We start from the raw sequence: 16,264 nt of genomic DNA, 5'->3' as shown, positions 1-16,264 counted from the left end.
GCTGACGAGGATAATAACCTAATTGGTTGCACTAAATTCCAATAGTCATGCCAGGGTTCCAACTGGTCACACTAACATTTCAAGTGGACATTTCAGTTGGACACACCACAGTTTTAATTAGAAACTTGAAGCTGCTTAATTTCACATACTCCACTGATAATTAAACTTTCACCTTGCAGCCTCCAATAGAGGTTATATACTGTAACCTCTTCATACATGTCTTAATTGGATATAACTACCCTACGTTCTCAACTATTCCTTCTACTTCCAGCATAAATTGAATCCTGACTTTTGCACAATACGACACATCCTCCCCCATCATCTCAAGTGGAGACCATTCTGTTCTAACAATCCGACTTACAGAACACCTTTCTCCCTGCTTCAAGACTGCTTCCAGATCACTATCTGTCCCTATTGATCTCTGTCTGCCCTCTGCTAAGGCAGCATCACTCAGTTATATCACATTTTCCCCAAATATCCAGAACCTACTATAGTCTCCCATTCTCCTTGTGGCTTTTGACTTTTAATCCACAGTTTCTTTACATACTTCAGGCACATTCCGTCTCCTCAGTAACTGCAACATCCTTGTTTATCTTCCTTTCAACATTCACTCTGGCTTCACATTTCTTGAACTCAACACTAGTAAGCTTTGCTTCCACTTTGTTTTAGGTTTTCAGCAATATGGCGACAACCTGGCCCTCATTTTTGTCCAGAATGCGTTTACTCTGCTCCTAAAATGTTCAATTCTGATGTTCTCTCCTCTGGCTACAGTCCTCTGACCTTTCAGCTGTCCCATTTCCTCAGTCGAATAATCTTTAATTTCTTCTTCAGTGGCTGCTAGTTACTTAATAACTCTCTATTTTCCTAGTTTATTGACTTCCTTTAAGCACTATTTGCCTCCTTATCTGCTCTATACCTTGAGATTAATCATTTCAGTCATACCATATCAGCACCAGAAAATCCCTCATCCAGCCCATCTCTGCCTATAAAGTTCATTTGCTTTACCAGAGCCCAAGCCATGCCAAACCTCAAAGTCTTTTGTCTATGTTTCTATTCCCCATGACCTGAGAATTGCTGGTAAAAGTCACTTAATGACATCGAGTGGTTTCCACACAAATTTAATTACAGCTCATCTTCCAATATTGCCTGGCAGAACTTGTATTCATTCCTTTCAGAGATTATTCCAAATCTTTTCCATTCTCCTCAATCGCTAAACCCCACCCTATCCCTCACTTCTCCTCAAATAACCTCTCTTCGTATTTACTGAAAAGATTTTTAAAAATTATCTGATCATTCATTGAACTTACATCCTTTCTATTTCAAAGTTTCCCAGAATTGTCTTTCATTCATATCTCTTAAATCTATGTCTTAGAGAAAGCCAGCCCACACCTTCTTTCCAAGTTTAGTCTGACAGAACTGCACATAGCCAACTTCTCTCTCAGGTTCTTTCCCTAGTCCAGGAAGTTTCCATAAAAAGCATATGTTAAAAAACACAGTGATTCCAGAGTTTGCTCCTGAATTCCCCCATCTGACCCACCTTCCTGATGCTGACCACTTCTCAGTCTCTAGACTCTTCATACCATTCTCACAAAGCTTGATGAAACTTGAGATTGCTTTACTGGTTAACCAGCAGCATCTCCTTTATTCTCTGACTTCTGGTCCTGTTTATCCCTCTAGATGGTATCTCAGAATGACGCCTACTCACGTGGTCCTAGGCTCTCCCTAACCTCTGTACTGCCTTTGAGGAAGTTCCCACCAAGTCAGTGCTACTCTAGGGTAGGACCATTAATCATTCACTCTGACAGGCATTTAATCTCTCCCTCACCATCAGCTTCCATTCCTCAGTCTATAAACACGATCAAATTTCTGACATTTGAAAGAACCTTCCCTCTTGACCTGGCTTTCCCCTCAAGCAACCGCCATCAACTCCTGAGTGTTCTCACCATGCATGTGCACGCTCTGTACGCATTATGTGTATGAACACTGTCTCTCTCTCTGTCCCTCCCTCTTCCCAAGCTCTAGAAAGAATAACCTGCCCCTGCTCCCTCTTTTTCCTCATCTTCCTGTCACTTCTCACTTCTCAACAAGACATCTGAATGTCTGCAACCCGACTTCTGGCTTCACCAAATAAGGTACAGGAACAGTTCTGGTTCTGAAGACCATTGTCCAAACTTTCAGATGCATCTGAGCTCTCAACTGACTCACGCTTGATCCACTCATCAATGTAAGCTACTCCTTGCTACCCCTTCCTCTCTTTTGGCTTTCCTGCCTTTTTTTTTTTTTTTTTTTTTTTCATTTCTATCTCCTTTGCTGGCTTTCTTTTATTCTGCCTCTTAAGAAAAACATTCTTTGGTCCCTAACTCTCATCTCCGAGACTGGAGACATTTATGGATCCAGCCTGTTTGTCTGGAGAACCGAGGCAAGGCTTAACTCCTGCTCAGACCTGCACAATAAGGTCCTGCTGCGAATCTCTTTGAATCATGCAGCCACCATAATGTGCGGGGAGGTGAAATGTGGGGAGGTAGGGGGCTGGAAATGAGAAGCAAAGGTTTCATAAGCAGCACTGGCTTCGGCTTTCTCAATTGTTTCCAGGTTGCTGCATAGATGAGAGAGAGCAAGGGACAGAGAGGGGGCGATATGGGAAACTGGTATTTTGTTTTTCTTACTATGAAGGACCATGAAACTAAGTAATGAAACTTTAGGAAAAAACCAATGGAACCAATGAATTATCACTCACCCCTCCCTCTCACTTCACCACTACGTGTAATATCTTCCAGAAGGACAAATACAACTCCTTTCATGGAGACAAAAAAATTTTTTAAAAGCCTACATCTCGGAGCAAATTGTTATTTCCTGTTTCCAAAACTCAGTTTCTGACTAGAGCTGATACAAAGAATTTGCCTTTAAACTTATTCTCCCCTTAAATTGCCACATCTTGAAGCAATTACCTGCATCTTTAAGTATGGAACATGACCCAGGGAGGTACTAACCAATGACAGAGGACTGGAGCCAGGCTGGTAATCTGAAACCAGAATGAAAAATTGGGCCAGGGAAAGACATGAAAGGAAAAATGTGTCCTTTGCCCTTTGAAGTAAGAGGCCCAGGCCTTGTCGGGAAGCCATGGTCATGAGTAACACTGTGCAGAGAGAGGAGCTCAGAGTCAGCCTGGGTTTGAGTTCAGACTTGGTCTCCATTAACAAAGTCATCTCTCTGAACCTCAGTCTCCTGATCTTTAAAAAAGAATAAAGCACCTACTTCACACTGGGGTCTGGAGGTCTGACATCAAATGAGATAAACTTGAGCAAAGGGCTTATTTCTGTCTCATAAATCTCCCAGGGGGAGTTTTAGAAAATAACTGGCAAATCCCTGTTTTCTTCACTCACGACTCTAGTGTCTCACCTCCTCAGACAGATATATTTCCACAGGATTATGTCCGCAGCTCTGTTAAATATTCTGTTTAAGATAGTAATACCTCCTTAAAGGTGCTTTTGGAAAATTTATCAGCCCTGTGTTGCTGATGCTTTGTTGAGTCCACATATCTGGGTACACTGTTCCCTCACTCACTCAAGGGCAGGAACCAGGCATGTGTCCCAGGCCCTCTATCCCCCTGCTCAGTGTTCTTGACTCACACTGGCCATCCGTACGACCGTTCGATTTTAATAAAACTGGAATAACAGTACTATGGCTCTACAAGGTGGGCAATGTCAAGTCTGTGCTGTCATCCTCATTCCCTATAAATAAGAGTTCAGGTTCACTGACTTTCTCAGATCAACAAATGGTGAATCTACAGAAAGTCATGTCTACTGACTCCAAATCCCCTAAATTTGTCACTCTCTACACCTCACCTAAAAGGCAGTCAAAACAGTGAGGTTGTGTGATGTCTGGACCTCTGGGCCAGGTAGGAGGACTGAAATAGAGCCTGGTGTCCTTGAACATTTTCTAAAAGCTGGTTATGTCCTCACGAGGAGGTCTGCATCCATCCCTTTGTCCTCTCCACTCAGCTTCCCTATTCTGTCTTGTTTGAGGGCATTGAACACTGTTTCTCCACTTGACGTTGATTATGTCATAAATGGCTAGTTTCTGGAAAGTGCTGCATTTGGCTGTTGGCTCTGTATAAAACCTCTTACCCAGCAAATAGCATCAGCTCCTTCCCTGAAATCATCATCCTCTGGAGATGGGTCAGTGATGGGGGTAGAGAAGCTCACTGAACCTTCAGGACACCAGAGGACCCACGGAGGCCACATCAGAAAAAGTCCCCTCGAATACATCAGCAGACCATGGAGAACCCTCCCTGAGACAGAGATTTCATGGCCATCATGGTCTGAGCCTGTCACAATGAAGAGGTACTGGCCTATACCTGTATTCTGGGGTTCTATTCGGATAGCCTAGTGTGCAGCCCTAAGAGATGCAGCTGGACAATGCCTTAACCTACTTAAGGAACAGAGGGCAAGGCCCAGCTCTGTGATCTCTGTACTCAGACCAGTGGCTCAGACTACCCCAGACCCACATAAACTGACCCAGGCTGAGTGGCCCCTTGAAGATCTATTTGTATAATACCTGGAAAATGCCTCTTCCTAATGGGGGAGGTTCCTTGGGAGATCTAGATGTGCTCAGCGAGTCTAGACCATATATGAGTAGGTGCTTCCCTCGGCAGTCCCAAGAGATGCTAGAGCTTCCCCCTTCCCAGCCCACATGAGTTTCAGACAAGTAATATATACCTCTAAATTTTATCTATGTGCTGCCCATGTGGATTGGCCCATGTGCTGATTCTGTTTAGTCTGGTGTGCCCATCTAACTCTAAGTTCTTCATGGTCTCTCTTCGTAGAGACTGGATGGGTTAATGCATAGAAGAAAACAGATGGGAACTGAGAGACTGGCACTTAGCAGGGGCCAAGCCAGGCCAGGCTGAGGGGTGTGTGTCTCACAAGTTGGGTAGGAAACTCCCTTTCTCCATCTTGGCCTCCTGGAGGGAGGGTGACTGGTCAGGAGGTCAGCTGTGAGAAGAGACAACCCAGTGGGGTTTTTGTAAGCACAAGGTTTGTGCTATGCTGGTGAGATTTGGGTTCCTTTAAGTCACAAGTGCTACTATAGCCAGAGTAAGGGACAAAGTCTAGAGCAGAGGTTACGGATTAGAGGTCTGAATCAGGCTTGACCTGAAGTTATGTAGCCGAGGTTCACACGGTTTTGTTTTGTTTGGTTTGGTTTGGTTTCATTTAAATTAGTTGCCAATGTTTTTAAAACAGAAACATCTTTAAATCTGGATTTCTGGCTTGTGAAAAATGGGACTACCTAGCAACAGTAGGCCTACATGGGCAGTCGGCTAGAGGCGAGTAGCACCTGCCTCATTTAGACAAAACACATTCAGCATGCAAGAGCAACATACCCAAGGGAAGTGGTGTGAGAGGCAGCCAGAAGGCTCCATACTGTGACAGTAAAAAAAAATGTTCAGAGCTCCTCAGGCCTTTGAGTAGGAGGCCAGCCTTGGCTCAGGGCAGGAATGGTCTCTGGGAGCTGGCAGAAAGAGGCAATTGTTTGCCTCCATTCTCTGCCTCAAGGCCGTGAGTCATTCTTGCTCCTACCACCAGAAGCCAAGAGCCTTGTGGTCCAGGATAACATGGTCAAACGAGGCAAGTCTCAGCCTGCTCCAGTTCAGAGGACACATACATACAAACGCCAAGCTCCAGATGACATCACATCAGCACTGTGGTACAAGAATTAAGCATCTTCTCAAACAGTATCAAGCAGATTTCAAGAAAGATGAACATGTGCAGCAGAACATTCAACTTGGGATTTGGAGCTGGGAATTAATTCAAAGATCTCAAGCTCAGGCACCATCAAGTCCAGAAGACACATGCGTGGGAGCTGAGGCTCATATGTGTCCTATGATGTGAACGCAGAATTTGCCAAGAAAGGAGTATTCCACACTCTTTTCATTTACCCTTAAAAGACTGAGAGAACACAATAAAAGTTCTGAGCATAAAAATACCTCAAGTTCAGGAAGATCTTTAAGCTCCAGAAGTGGCTAATAAGAGCTACCATACTCCAAAAGATACCAAGCCAAGATATCCACCTCTATGGTGCATGCAAACCACAGGCCTGCTGCCAAACCCATAGCATTCAAGAAAGAAAATCTAGAATAAACAAGACAAAAAAGGTAACTGAGGTTAAAACTTTTTCAAAAGTCTAAAATCCAGTCCATGGAATAATGCTTGGAAGGACAAGATGGACGCCCCCAGGTGGTGCTGGGAACCACTGTCAGACTGCTTGGCTTGAAGACCCTGACAAGGGAACAGAAGCTCTGCCAGAGAGAGGAGTATAGGGCAGTCCTGGAAGGGCAGCCAGGAGTGGTGGTCAGAGGGCTCAGGAACGACAATGTAGCCATTCTCAGACCTCCAATTACTGGTTACTTGCGGGCACTGCCTTCCAGAAACATTCACCATCTGACATTTTTCTGACAGACCCCCTTTCACATTCGAATTTTCTTTGTTTATGACTGGGGTTCTTATAGCACTCCATGTCTTCTTCTCTCATCCCCACTCCAAACCACACCTTGCGCCGCCCTGAAAATATAATCTAGTCGGTTGTCAGATGCACTCTTTGTGAAGATGCTTTTTCACCATTTGAGATTTTTCCCCTGAGGCTATTTCATTCCCCCAGTCTTCAAAAGAAAGATTCAAAAGTTTTTAAAAACAAATAAATAAAAAGACTCAATTTCTATCACTACTCAGATTTTCAGGTAGTATGATGAACAAGAGAAATGGCACACGATTTATAAAGAAAATTAAATGGAGCCAGTAATGTGGTATCTTATTAATCAGCAATGAAAAGATAACTAATAACAGCTTCTGAGCTGTTGGAACTAGTTTTTTTTAAAGCCATTTGCATAAGAAAACTGACTTTTTAAAAGTTTTTCAAACATACTCAAACAAAACTAAGAGATACCTGGGAACTAAGAGACTTAAGACCAAAGGTCATATTCAAAACCTGTGCTCACTACTATTTTATGGAGAAACAATTTTAATTTTATGTCGATCACAGCAATAAAAAAAAAAAAAGTAGAGCTTTAGGGGAAAGATTCCAAGGGACCATTTAATCAAACTCACTCATTTGAAGGGACTGACTTTTGTTCTTTAAATAATTAGTGAGTACCTTTTATGTGCCAGTATTATACCAGGAGCTGCAAAGCACACACACACACATAAACCTCAGCTACAGTTTTTTTTTTTCAAAATAACTGAAAACATTAAGAGTGATATAAATGAAAGAAACCTATTAACTAGATATATTAGATTTCATAAAGTAAAATTTCCAGTTAGCTTCTCAACAGATTCTGAAAAGACTTTTGATAAAAATTCAAGATCCTTCCTAAAAATTTCAGTTAATTATTTACAATAGGGTAAAACTTTTCAAGAGTAGAAGAGTCACATCAATTATATTTTCACTCTAAAAATTAACTGTGATAGTAAAGACAACTATACAGCAAAATTTAAAAATGGGAAAAAAAAAACTATGATGTGAAGCATTCAAAATCTGAGGACTAAATTTTATCTGTGATATGAATAGACCTTTGCAGATTACATGTACATATAACAAGGAAGACCAAAAAGAAACAGGAAGACACTTAAGAGATTTATTTAACTGGCAGGAGAACAGCTAATTATTTTTCATTTTGATATCAATTAAATTATATTAAAATATTATATATATAACAAGCTTTATCAAAGAAGACTACAGAGAGAGGGAAGAGTGAGTGGGAAAAGGGCACACAAAAAGCTAACTAACTCACTTTCTAAAACTCCAGATAATACCTGCAGTCAAGCTGTAGTTCATGAGATAATACAAGGGTGACATTGCCAGCAGAGATCTCCTTCACTGAACCAGTCCTGGAGAAAGTGCCGCCTGGGAATCTGTCTAACTAGCCCAACAGGTTATTCATCTCAGGCCAGCCCTATACCTCCCTTCCCCCTCTGCAACTCTCAGTGTTCAGGCTGCTTTCACCTGCTGTATAAACACCACACGCTGAGCAGCCAATCCAGGCAGAATGGGAATGTGAGAGCTGTAACCCTGATATAAAAAGGGGTTTTAAAACATGAGCCCCAGTAGAACCCTAGGGCCTTCAGCCCCACCCCCCCTTACCTGTTGAAGCATCTCTTCAGCAGCATTGAGTTTCACCTGGTGTCCTTCCAGACACACTTCTAAGTCCCGAATCTTCTCTCCTTGGGCTTCCACTTGGTCTGTGAGGACACTCACCTGTACCGGGAAATAAAGCAATGGTGAAAGAGCAGGAATGGCTCCCCGCTAGAAACCACACCACTGATCCTTACATAGAAAGAACGGCTTTTCTGTTCGGCAGGTGGCAGTTGGGGAAAGTGTCCCACATGAAGGAAACTCCAGTTGTTTTCTTACCTTCTAAGGGTGTCTTGGCCACCGCCTGAACAATGTACGTCACGTTTCCTGCTCTCAACAGACTCAAGAGAAAAATACCTACAGCCACAGTGCTGCCTCTGGGCTGGACTCTTGCTCTTACTCCTCTTCTAGAGCTCACTCAGGCAGCTCGGACCTCAAGGCATATCTCAGCCGGCTTGCCAGGGCTGACACCTCATGTGGAAGAGCAATCCAAGCTCCTGTGGAGACTAACCAATGACCTCACCTCTCTCATAAGGGTGTGAGGACTGCTCACCTATCAGATGAGTGTTCTGAAGCAATTAAGGAATGTGGGACGTAAAGGGCATGTATTAGCACTGACAAAACTTGGCTCCAGAAAGGTTTTTGTGCTTCACAGGCCAAAACATGACTCTAAGTCATAAATATACACAAGCCACATTGCACTTGGCAGAAAAAAAGTCGTCTTTCTGAAGAACACTGAGAATATTGGAATTAATTAATAAAAATCCACTTATAATAAGTCGCTTAAATTATACCATAAATATATAGTGAAAGGATTTTCATAGCCTTCTCTATTAGCAAACTGCCCCAGGATCCTTTTTTTCTTTTTCTTAATTAAAAAGGTGCCTCAGAGCAGGAAGGAAAGGAAAGCAAATGGGTGACCTCCTAAAAAAAAAGAAATCAATGCCTGGTAAATCGAAATCAGACTCTTGGTTTTTCACCAATGGTTGAGTCATTTCTATTTGCATATAGATTGTCCTAAATTATTTCTCAGTATGTAAAGGAATGATAGCTGGAACATGAAACAGTTAATATAAATTCACTTATGAGTGTTTAAATAAACTTTATGAATTATAAAGCTCCCCTTTACAGAGGCAATAATCTAAATTAATACGGCTACTCTAAGCTTTCCTTTTTTATTTTCCCAAGTGATTAAAAAATTATTGAAACATATTCTTGAAAGCACGGTGTGCTAGCATTTCAATTATAATTTGAAAACAGGTACCTGCTGTCAAGTAAGTCCAATTTAAACACAAACCTTTGTGATTTTTTGGTTTGTTTTTTAATCCTTCTTGTCCAATGCCTTCGGCAGCCTGGCCTTTTCAATTACTAACTCTACTTTCAAAAAGGAAGATTCCGGGGGGTGGCCTTTGCCCCTGGGTCCCAGAGTTTCTCTTTGAGAAGGATATGTTATGGTTAATCTTATTATGAAGATTAGCACACATAGTATATACACACGCGTAGGGCCTTGGGGCCATATGTTGGTGGTACCCAAGGGAATAATCTGTAGTCTCTAGCATTCGATAACTTGTAGCTCAGCTGCACAGAAGACTCAAGATACACATAGCTCCAGAGTACTTATAAACTTCAGCGCTCACTCTAAGCATTACGACTGGAGAAGTGTAGAAAATTGAGACAAGATATATAAAGATCCTAGAATTTGACCTTTATTCAAGAAAAACATGTATATTTTTAAGCTCATACTATATGCTAGGTATAATTTGGACACTGGAGGAAACAGAGAAGTGGAAAAAAGAAAAGAAAATCCTTGCCTTGAGAACTTACATTCTAATAAAGATATACAAGATTTTGGGTTTATTCATTTTAACTAATCCTGAGAACTAAGTATTTTGTTCTTTGTGATTTCCCTTGCTCTTCTATGAGTAAACCCAGGAAAGCATTCAAGACCAAGGGCCCTAATTAATTCAGTCTGGACGAACTGCCCTGTGAATTAAGCAAGAGGCCCTAGCTTGCTGACAGTAGTTCTAACAAGCTCCAAGGGGCCACTATGAAACAGCGGTGATCACATAAGAGCAACTCTAAAAGTCTATCTACAAGCTCCTGGTAGAATAGAAACAGCTAGGATCCACTTCTGACTTTTCTGATAAGCAGTTTCCCAATTGTGTTAGGATTACTTAAATAAGGATTATTCAAGAATTTGGAATTTTAAAAACCATGAACATCAAAGAGATTATCAAATAGAACTTCTTTATTAAACTGTAATCCTCTAAATAGGAATGTGTTATTTTAGCCATAAAGATTTCTGGTTCAAAAGTTTGCAGTATAATACTATTTGCTGCAAAATTCTAAATAGGACACTCACTAATCATGTCACTATGATGGCCTTTCACATTACACATTCCTGTGCTCTATCTAATCTGGCCCCAGCTACCTCTCTGAAGGTAGCTCCCACCAGGCTTCTTCGCGTCACCAGACCCTGCCACATAGCCCCTCCTGTTCATCCCACACATGCGGCATACTCCTATTTCAGGGTGTAGGCTGGACCCACCACCTCCCCTGCTTAGAATATGCTTCTCCAGGTAACCTGTGGCTCCCTCCTTAGCTTCCTTCGAGTCTCCTGTCAGGAAGGCCTTCCCTGACTACACAGTCTTTATCATGCTCTATTTTTCTCCATAGTATTAATCACTGCCTGAACTGGTTTATTGTCTACACACACACACACACACACACACACACACACACACACACAGAAGCTCAAGAACAGGGACTAACTTAGTCTGATATCTTCACTGCTGTATCCGCAGCACCTAAAACCAGTGTCTGCCAAGTTGTGAAAATTTAAAGATTTTTTTTAACGAACCAATCAATGAAGTGAAGGAAAAAAAGGACACAAAATTGTATAATTGTATAAGTCTGAACTTAATTATTTAAGATAGGGGTAGAACAGGAAAAAAAGGGGGGGACTGAAAGGAAAGGCCAAAAGGATAAACTCTTTTTGATTTTCCAAAGTTTCAAAAATAATCATTTATTACTCTTACATTCATAAAATGAAATGAAATGAAAAAAATAAAAATAAGGTGAAATAGAAAAATATATATATACTGTAGCCTCTTAACTCTAGGGCTCTAATCTAATACTCTTCTTGTCCACCACCCTTCCAGCTTTTTAAGGAAATTTGATTGGGCTATTCACCTTATTGTGCTCCAGACTGTGAAACACAGGCCAGCCCTTGATGCTTGATTCATGCATTTGAGAGCTGACACAGCAAAGAGCCTCTGCCACAACAGGCCTTGCATAAGAATGCTCAACTTTACGTTCTACCGAGGAATGCAAGTTTTTAGAACTGAAACTGTTCCCCTGACTATCTTTCTCCCATGAAAAGTTTTGGAGTTCCTCCCTTTGAAGCAGGAGTCAGCAAAGGCTTATTAGCCCATGTTACCAGCTCTAGGGGATTTGTTTTCCAAGTGTAAGTCTAGATCCAGCTCCAGGTGATTTGGGCCTGATCCCATTAACATGCACCCTTAAGCCCGTATCACTCATGGCTCGGTTTTAATAGTAACATGAAGACATAGCTTATCATCCTTGCAAGACACCTGGCCTCCTAAAAGACAAAGCTCCATTAATCAGCCCGGCCATAGAGCGTGTATAAAGGTGGGTGTTCAGTAGTCCATGATGAATAAATGAATACATTCACAGCCTCCCAAAGCCAAGTCCAGAGTTAAACTGCCCCTAGTTACGTTCTGCGTTACTTCAGGAAAAGTATTTCTAAAAATATACACTTTGAGAGAAGGATAAATCCAAAAGGGAAAACCCCTTGTGCTTCTCTCCCACTTAGGGTGGTTGGAGGTAACAGATAAGCTGGTTTCCACCAAAAAGGACCCACCTGTAATATGAGGGACTCCTTATCTCCTTCTAGACGTGTCAGGCGTTCCTGATATGTTTCGTTACTAGTGGCACCGTGGTGATTTACCTGAGACTAAAGGGAAGAAAAAAAATGTACTTAAAAGATTGGAAAAACATCTTACCAACTTCTAAATCAAGTATGCAATTTGTACAAACAGTTTCACTGAATATATGTGTAAAACCACCCAAACAGGAAACCACAGGATTTCAAAATTACTACAAGGAGAACCTGACCAGATGCCAATGATAGGCATGCTTTGAAAGCTGGCAAAACCAGCCCCTGGATGACCTCATTCAAGAAGGCCTCAATGGAGCTCCAGGCCCAGTGGTGCTTGACTTGACTGGACACGTTGGGTCTGGTTTAGCTGGATGCACTGCCTGCCAGAGGCACCAATAGCAATAAGGTTCTACTCTTTGAGACTGGGTAGCTGGTATCATTCACAAAGGAACTATGTGGGAACAATTCCTGCAAAGATCTTGGTATCTCTTAACTCTCGTGCCAGGGTTCTCAAAAGCCAGGGCACAACTTGCAGCATGGAAGCCTGTCTGGAACCTCATTGTGAGCACAGAGGATGGGAGATGTCAACTGCAAAGCCATTCATCTACTCACACATCCCTTCCAGGAGTGGACATTCCCACCACTCTATAAGGGCTCTGGCAGCCAGACTAGCACAATGTGTTTCTGAAGTGTTAGAGCTGAGATAAGCAAGCTAACATGAAACATCTTGAGAAGAACCCAAATAACCCAAAGGGATCTCAAAAAGCCAAGCAGAGGGAAAACACAGGAAACAGAAAGTAGCCAGGAACCATGGACAGAGAGAAAAAGGAGATTTGAAAGAACAGACAAGAGATAGAATCATATAAAACACCCTGAGCTAGAGATAGGTGCTATAGTCACTTTCGGGGTGTGTCTGATCTGGTTGTAGGCAGAGAAGAGAGAGGTAGCTGCTATTGGAACTGAGTTGGCCAGATACCACCAAACGCTCCCTTCCTATATGCTGAATAGAAGGCCGAAACCAGAGGCCCACCAGAGGTCATCCAGGGGCTCGACAGTCTAAAAAGTAGATCTTATTGCTAAGTGGGGAAGTGACAATCATAATAATCTGGGCTGCTCCAGAGGAATCAATGCTCCAATATTTATGACGCAGGTACCTTCTACCCCAGAAGAAAGTCATGATTGTGCAAAAGAAAAGGTCGGAGAGGAACCCAGGCATAGGGAACTGAAAGTGGCTCTCTTCTCCAGAGCCCATTTTCCCACATTCCAACCTTCAGAGTGGGCTTTCCAGCCCTCCTCCATTAAGAAAGGGCACCTCCTTTTTCCCCCTGTCCCACCCCTTCTCCAATACACTGCCTAAGTGAGGGCAGGTGGCAGAGCCAGGCCCGGCACTAGAACAGAAACAAGAACCATACTGCATTCGAGCCTGGAGCCTCAGTTAGGAGAGAAGCACTGGCTGGCTACTTGCTGAAGATACAGTTGGAGGGCGAGCCCAGGGGCCATTTCCCAGGCCAGCTGTACCAGGCACAAGCTAGATGGGACACAACACCCCTGCCATGCCATTGCCTTTTACTCCAGCCTCTTTGTAGTCTGCCTCTTGTTCATTGTTATGGAAGCTCTTTCACACCATAGACAAAGGGCCTTAACAATCACAAATAGCTTCTTTGTATTGATAGCAGTCTACTGTAGTTATTTTAATTAATATTCTAGTCCTCAGATGGTCAAATCCTCCGACTAGTGCCCAAGGATATAATTATAACCTACATTTTCTCAGAATTCGACAAGAAAAGAGGAAAATAATCCGTAACAGCAGGTTAAATGTTTTCCTGTCAAAGAGCTCACAGGATGGAGATTTTCAGGGGATAGCAAGAATAGAAAAGGCCTAGGCACCCAAGTGAAACTCTGTACACCCAACCCCAGTGTCAAAGTCAGTGTGTACATGGGGCCAGCACAGGCTGATGCCACTTCTCCAGCAGTAGGTAAAGGAGAGAAGAACACAGGAAAGATTCTTTCTAATGTAGGGAAGAGGCAAGAGAACTAACGTGTGAAATCAAGCGATATTCAGAGACTGCAATTTGCTGATCAGCCCTACAGCCAGAACAAGAGAAAACTGGCAGAACAAAGGATGATTTCTGCTAGGATTGCTAACAAACCATTTACACACACCGGAAAATAGTCTTTTAAGTCATGCCCTACACAAAATAAACACAAGCATTTATTCCCTAAGGCTAAAGTCATGGGGAATCTATGGATCAAAGGCTGGAAATTGCCAGCAGGCCTTTCATGCTAGTATTCTTACCCTTCTCACTACATACTCTCATCCTTTCACACTGTATGTCCATACCATCAAAAGAAAACGAGTCAACAAAGTCTTTAAATTATAATTCGTTGAAACTAAGAATGATAAATAAACTGAATTTCGTCATGTGTATTTTCTTGGTCCCTCTCAGTCTTCTCTCTGTTCCTCTCACTGTCTGTGTCCTTCTGAGTTTCTCTCAGGCTCTCTCTCTGCTTTTGAGAGGAGACCATGCTCTGTCTGTGGAGCGTTACCCCTTCTCTAATAACTCTGGCACGCGTTTAAATTCCTTCTTGCGCTCAGCTAAGAACTCTCTCTCTGGGTGCAGGGCTTGAGCTCTCGTCCCTCGGGGGGAATCTGCCCCGTCCTGTACCACTTCCACAAGACCCCAGCAAGTCAACGTTCCAACTGTGCGTCAGTCCAATGGCGTGCAGTGGGTTCCTCACTGTAATAAGATGCCTACCCATATAATTACCCACAAAGACAGTTATTTTTATTACTCGGAAAAAAAAAAAAAACACAGAAGCATAAGAAGGTTAGTTGATGCTGTACATTCAGTTAATACACAAAATGCCTGGCATAAAGTCTATAACACAGCTAGAAGTAGATCAAAAATCTAAATCTACCTAACAGTCAATGGAAAAAAAGGAAACACAGTGAATTTTTAAAAATCCACAGATCTGTATGGTAAAGTTAAAGTGACTGCCTAGGAGAAGCGCAACTATTCCTGAGGAAGGGAGAAACTTCTCTTGTTTTCACAGATTATGTTTAATGGGATAAACAACATCCATGATGATAATCTTATAGTACACTGAGCCCAGTAGAACTCACTGCTTTCTTGTGATATCTTCTAAACAGGTTAATGGATACTATGAGCCATAGGCCAAAGCAATTCTGTGGAGATGAACACAATGTGGTCCAAGCACAATGCTGTAAATATATAGCTAGCATTTAGGTAGGGCTCACCACCTCCCAGGCACTGTTTAGAGCACTTTACACACATTAACTCCTTTAATCCTTTCCACAATCCCATGAGATGGGTACTATTTTTATTCCCATTATACAGATGAAGGAACTGAGGCACAAAATGCATGAACAAGGCACAATGGATAATTTGCTCAAGTTACTATATACTAAATTGGCAAGTTTTCCATTGTTATAACTTAATTGAGAAGCAAGTCAAGCACAAAAAATTTTCTTTTTATATTGGGGTTGAATGAGAATTGGCTTAAAATAAGGTTTAAAAATTGTCTGTACGGCCATACCACCCTGAACACGCCTAATCTCATCTGATCTCAGAAGCTAAGCAGGGTCAGGCCTGGATAGTACTTGAATGAGAGACTACCTAGGAAGACCAGGTGCTACAAGTGTAAACAAATAAAAAATAAATAAATTCTATCTAAACCTAAATGTCCATTAATAGAGAAGTGGCTAAATTAGCTATGGTTTATCCATATTATGGAAAATTTGCAGCATTTTAAAACATGAGCTAGTATTTTGGATCATCATAAAAATTTCATAAATATTAGAGTGAAAAATAGCACTATCCATAGATTCACACAATGTGATACTAGAAAACGATATTATACAAGTGTTTGGAAGGTTACATAACAACCTTAACAGTGCTCTCTTCTGGGGAGGTGTCCGGAATATGAAAAGTTAGGGAGGGAAGGTTTGGTCAAGATGGGCTTTTATCTTAATCAAAATATTTGAGCTTCTTAAAAAACATGTTTATGTTCTTGAATAATTAAAATATATTGTAATATCTAAAAGCACTGTTTGACCACTTAGAATAGTGGTTCTGGAACTTTTTCCTCCCATCGTAGACTTGAGGGGCACATCCTCCCCTCAAGTCATAATGGCCCAGATAACAGTGATGCTCACAGCAGAAAGGTCTCTCCCTCATCCCAAATTACTGCTCTAAAGTAACAGGGCATCTTCCT

The 16,264-nt window shown here is 41.9% G+C and overlaps 1 protein-coding gene and 1 pseudogene across 11 annotated transcripts in view; one reads left to right on the top strand and one right to left on the bottom strand.

The window, feature by feature from the left end:
* The window catches only part of PPFIBP2 (PPFIA binding protein 2), a 132,191-nt gene that overhangs the window by 49,648 nt on the left and 66,279 nt on the right, over window positions 1-16,264 (bottom strand). For 8 of the 11 annotated variants that reach the window (XM_016123034.2, XM_016123033.2, XM_016123032.2 and 5 more), the window contains 2 exons: window positions 12,011-12,103; window positions 8,137-8,250 (listed from right to left, as the gene is read on the bottom strand). In XM_016123034.2, coding sequence (XP_015978520.2) covers window positions 8,137-8,250; window positions 12,011-12,103 — 207 coding nt within the window. The other 3 variants (XM_016123041.2, XM_016123039.2, XM_016123042.2) reach the window with 3 other exon arrangements.
* Window positions 15,573-15,689, top strand: LOC118603041 (annotated as a pseudogene).

This window comes from Rousettus aegyptiacus, unplaced genomic scaffold (genome assembly GCF_014176215.1).
Source record: "Rousettus aegyptiacus isolate mRouAeg1 unplaced genomic scaffold, mRouAeg1.p scaffold_m13_p_5, whole genome shotgun sequence".
Classification (NCBI taxonomy): domain Eukaryota; kingdom Metazoa; phylum Chordata; class Mammalia; order Chiroptera; family Pteropodidae; genus Rousettus; species Rousettus aegyptiacus.
The sequence above is the reverse complement of the archived record's forward strand: the minus strand, read 5'-3'. Positions and strand labels throughout refer to the sequence as shown.